At 36.0% G+C, this 5,374-nt stretch overlaps 1 protein-coding gene across 4 annotated transcripts in view; it reads left to right on the top strand.

Annotated features, from left to right (window-relative positions):
* The window catches only part of MTM1 (myotubularin 1), a 44,378-nt gene extending 39,204 nt beyond the window's left edge, over window positions 1-5,174 (top strand). For all 4 annotated transcript variants that reach the window (XM_009331095.1, XM_009331079.1, XM_009331087.1 and 1 more), the window contains one exon: window positions 1,948-5,174. In XM_009331095.1, the coding sequence (XP_009329370.1) occupies window positions 1,948-2,115 (168 nt within the window). In that variant the 3' untranslated portion in view covers window positions 2,116-5,174. The remainder of the gene's footprint in view (window positions 1-1,947) is intronic.
* The last annotated feature ends 200 nt before the right edge of the window (window positions 5,175-5,374 follow it).

Here is a 5,374-nt window from a genome sequence, read left to right as displayed (position 1 = left end):
TTCAAATTAAGATGACCTATTTGGTCCTTTCTCTTTCAAAACTGCGATCTGTATTGATGGCTTATGGTAAGATTATTTTTTTTATGTAACTTTGATGACCCAACATTGTTTACACTGTGTAACCGTTGGATGAAAGCTGTTTTTGGAAATTATACAAGTGGATCAGATTGGAAGCCCAGAAAAGCTTTTATCAAATTACATATAGCTCAGTTCTGTGCTTTTAATGTTTACTATATGGACACTGGATTTTTGTGACAATTTTGCTAGAAATCTCAGCAATGTGGCATGTAAAGATAGTGTACAGAGACTTATTTGTTGTTCTTAACAAGTCGTGGAGTTTTGAGTAGGAGAAGATAGAGGAGCAATTTCTTGGACAGAAGCAGTTTTCACAATCCAGCCCCTGGAGTTTTCAAGCAATGCGCTTCCTTTTCCGCAGCTGATCTCCTGTATTATTTACAACACTTTAGAGGCTGCAAGAAAGCCAGACAGTTTGCTATATTTTCTTACAAGTATGTTGCCAGTTTTAATTTGAAGTTCTAGTTTTAAAGCTTTTTTTGCTTGCTGTGAAAGATGAGGGCATTTTGCAAAAGGTGAATCCAAGGATTTATTTTAGAAAGTGAAGGATTATAGGGCATGCAAATTAGCTGTAAATCTACTTAAAAATGCACTTTGCCATTTTTCAGGAAAGGTTTTTGGCAGGAGTTTCTCATTAGAAATGCAAACCCATGTGATAATCTTATGTGCTGCTACTACTGGTCCCTCATTTTCACCATTTTTATATACAAAATGCAACAATTTTTTTTTTTTTGCTGCACATGAAATTTACACTTCATCTTGACTTAAGCATCTGAATAGTGGACATGTGGCCTGAACCAGTTTTTCGATGACCTTTGTTAGTGGCATTACTTAGAAGCATGTTCCGCATCAGACTTCAGTCTAGTGAAGAGTCTGCTCTGCTACGAGCAACATCGTTAACCCGACATCTCTAATAACCTTAGTAACGACATTCAGTCAGTGATCCAACTTCCACAGTTGCTTCAACATTCATCGCCGCCCTCATCTGGGGTGCATGTAAGAGTGCTGATTCAGCTGTTTTTGAACTGGTGAGGCATTTACATTTGCTCCTGAAACTGTACTGCTAATAGCTTTTAATTACAGGCAGTTAACTGTGAAACAGCAGCAACTTCTTGACAGGTATATACAGCTGAAGGTAACTTTAGGCTCTGTATCTGCCTTGGACATTTCCAATACTACTTTTCCATTTGTTTCATTACTCTATCTGAAAAAGGAAGCCAAACTTAAAATGGAAACAGTTAAGATGCTCTTTCTGTGAGTAATCTCCTGAAAGCTAGAGCAGTTGATTTTAAACACATTCAAGTTTACCTACAGAATTCACTAATAAAGTTTTGCGTTTATTTCACTTGTTTGTTTACACAAAGTTGCAAATTTACTAGTATAGTCAGAATACTGACTATTTCATCAGTAAGGGAAGTTATTTAATCTGAAGACATGGATTTCATCTTAATCTGATCAGTGTAGCTAAAATAGTCAGTCTGGCTAAACACTGTTTTTAGGGAAGGTGATGAGACATCTGACCTCTGGAATCTAAAACCTTTTAATAAGTCAAGAAGAGAAAAGTTTCGGCCAAGGTATTCACACCTATCTTCCACACAATATTAGATAATAAGAAAATAAAATCCATATGCTCCAGGAAGTGCTGGCTGATTTTATTGAGGTAGGAAGAACTGTCTTCTGTAAAGATTTTCTTTGGATGAGAACAACTGGAAGGCATTATAGAAATAAATATTTCTGTTTAGCTACAACTTGTTACATATGTTAGAAACTACAAATAGTGAGTAATGCCAGGAAAACACAAATACTACAGCAGCCTAACTGTGTAGAAGTAGTTGGACTGAAGTGATAAGACTAATATAGATCTCTTTCTAGCAGCCAAATCCAGTGGAGCAGCGTTACATGGAGCTCCTTGCGTTACGTGATGATTATATAAGGAGACTTGAAGAACTACAGATCACAAATAATTCTAAGATATCCAATTCATCAGCCTCATCAGCATCTCCCTCACAAATGATGTCCCAAGTACAAACACATTTTTGAAGAAAATGCTGGCTTCGTTCTATACTGTAATAGCAACTGGTGCTTAACATAGATCTATAGCATAAAGAGGAATATTTTAATGCCTTACATTAGACTGTCCTAACACAAATTATTTTAGACTGTCTTCATTTGAGGAGGACTTCAAAACAAACAAAACCAACTCTTCAGTTAGGTGCCTTGCAGAACCTGTGGACTCGGAACATTATTAATCAACTTCTAGTTATGGAGGGCTTTAAGAGTTATTTTGGAAAGTCTGGTACAATTGAAATTAAATTGATCTATTGTTTTCATAAGAATGCTTTAATTTATTACATTGTAGGTTATGATCCTGTAAGGAAATTCATGTCCAGTCTTACATGTCGTGAATAAACACATTAATGGCAATAGGAATATTCACATTGTGCAAAATTAGGTATGTGTGTATTCCTGTTAGGAATACGTTTGTGGAGTTCATAAGATAAAAATAAATTCTATTGTAAGATTTCAGAGAGAAGTGTTGAAATTTTCTGGTTACCTGAGAATTCCAAATTTTCCTTTTTCAAAATAAACAAAAATATGGAAGGGATTTCACTGATATGCTTCTAATGAAAAAGTTCAGATAGCTCAGTAGATATCAAAATAAAACAAAAATCTATTTTTTATTGTAAATGGATTTTTAAAAAAAAAGACAGTTGTACTGGATTCTGAGAAGTCCTGTTTTGGCTAACTGTTCAGCACTAAAGTATATTACAAATTATCACTGTTGGCAATATTGGTTCTTTGGATTAATACAGAATAAAATGGTTCTAAAGAAGGTTTATATAATTAAAAACAGACCCACAGAGACATTGCTTAAATATCCAGCGATAGCCATAGTATTAAAGCTTGTGTTTGTCTTCTAAAAGTAAATGTGCCTGTTTAAAGGAGCTTTTATACCAAAGTAGGCAAAAAATTTCAGTTATAAATACTGTTGAAAACTTGTACTTTTATAGCTTACTGTTTAATTTAACTTCTGTTCAATGAATTTATTCTTAAGTATTTAAGGGACTACGGTATACAAGATTTGCATATAGTGTGTGCACTTATATTGAACCTTCCAGTGAATTCTAGTTTCAAGCCTTCATTTCAGAGGCTTCTTGTAAACCTTTAATTTGTTACTTTCAGGTATTTTTTAAATAATTGCAAGCATTTCTTATGACAGCACAAACCTTGCTACTTGATATTTAATTAAAATTTTGCATATTCTCAGAAGTCTAATGATATTCAGGCAATTCAGGAAATATTGCAATTCAGAATCTGTAGAGGACTATCTAATACTGTTATTTTAAAGGAGATATTTTGATGCTTGAGGCTTCTGTCATTGTAAATTATTGTACATGTGAGTTTTGATCTGCAAGATATAATAGGATTATATATAAATTAAGTTTTGTGTAAGTATATATAATATAGTTTATTAGAAATTCTGCAAGTTTATAAAGTGTAAATATTTTGCATATGAAAACTGAATTTAAAGCTATAGTTCCGTAAAATAAGTCAAGGTTTAGAGGACATCTGAATATTTTTAGAACAGTATTTTTTCAAAGGAATAAAAGTATACCGCCTCTTGATTTAATTCAGTATATACACTGAATTGCACTATTTTTTTCAGGGAAGCTCAGAGCATACAGCATGTGTGTTCTAAATACACGATTTATATGACTTATTTTTATCCTCTCAATTTTATTCTCCCATCAATGTTCTTCAGTACGTGTTTCCAAAATAACATCACTGTCCCAAAATCTTGACTTGTTAAGGTAAATAAGATGCATTACATCAGATAAATGAAGAAGGATACTCAATTGTTCACGATATACTTTACATCTTGAAAGCTATGCATACTCTGATATATTTGCCTTCTACTTACTTGTGGTTTATAAAAAAAGCTATTTTTATTAGAATATTTAAAGTTTCTGTATTTGAGTTGAACGTATTGGTGACATCTCTGAGCAGTGTGGAGAAGTTCAGAAAATCTAATAGTTTTTACTGTGTAAACACTACATGATAACCTATTGCGTTTGGGAAAGTGTAATATAATGAAAGGATCTTTCTGCACTTCATTATGTACGTACCGTTCTTCATATTACCGGTTCAGTTGAATTTCAGTCTTTGAAGCTCTCTAACATAGCTCTGTGCGGGCTTGGATTTTTTCAAGTCAACAGATAAGATACTTGTTTTAATTCTATTTTTACATGGCAATATTAGGCAAACATAGGGGTGTTTTTTAATCCAATACTTTCTGGAAATTACTACTTCGAAGTTGTGAATGTAGCCATACAAACTGATCAATGTTAACAGAAAACTTTTCTCCTTTCCACTTCGATGTGTGATACGGGCTGTCGTTCTGCAATGCACTGCATGCACATATACTGTATCTGTACGGCACCTCCAGTCCCCTGTGCAGAGCTGCCGGTGCAGCAGCTGACCCGTTAACTGCAGTCGGTTCCCTGTTGTAGCTGTCACAGCCAAGAACAAACCTGGGGAAGCTTTTGAGGTGGTGAATTGAGAGTTCCAGGTGTTAGTGCCTTTTCCAGGAGGGGTAAGAAAGCAGGGCCTGGATGTGGACATCAATGGCTATAAATGCCCAGTATCCAATACGAAATACCCATCTTGGAACGCTGTTTTAGTGTTTTCCTTTCTGTATTCTTACTAGACAATAACCTAGTTTTTGTGCTGGGCTTCAGTTACTTATTTAGAAAGTTTATTTGTTGAATGCCGCCTTTATTTGCTCATGCCTTATCCACCCCAGCATCACTGTTACGGCTATACCCTAGAAATGATTTGCATACTACCTCCTTTTGGTGTATTTTTAAACTCTGCCTTGAGTCCAGTTTTATGTCTCATAGTGAGCATTTTTTTTTTATGCTTGAGAAAACAGGTTTTTATAACCGACCAGGAATCTCCTCATGTACTCCTTGCTGCTCCTTAAATAACAGCGTTGGCCGCCCTCGTTGGATACCACGGGACTGCTCTGGAGCTGGGCGTTACTTGTCAGGCAACTTTGGGGTGGGGAGAGCTTAACATCCGTCTGCCGTGTATGTGTGTGAAGGGAAGAAAAAAAAATAAATAAAGATGTCAGTTTTAAACCCTTTGCCTCTGACAGACGCTTTAACGGAGCACTGACAGCGTTCGCCTCCTTCCGTGACTGCTGCTCTCGGTCCATCTTCTCCCAGCAGCGTGGCTGCCCAGCGCCCAGGGGGCTGCAGGGGGTAGGGCGTGAGGGGCTGCCCCCAGGCCCTGCCCG

The sequence above is a fragment of the Pygoscelis adeliae genome, unplaced genomic scaffold, assembly GCF_000699105.1.
Source record: "Pygoscelis adeliae isolate BGI_AS28 unplaced genomic scaffold, ASM69910v1 Scaffold100, whole genome shotgun sequence".
NCBI classification, from domain to species: domain Eukaryota; kingdom Metazoa; phylum Chordata; class Aves; order Sphenisciformes; family Spheniscidae; genus Pygoscelis; species Pygoscelis adeliae.
The sequence above is the reverse complement of the archived record's forward strand: the minus strand, read 5'-3'. Positions and strand labels throughout refer to the sequence as shown.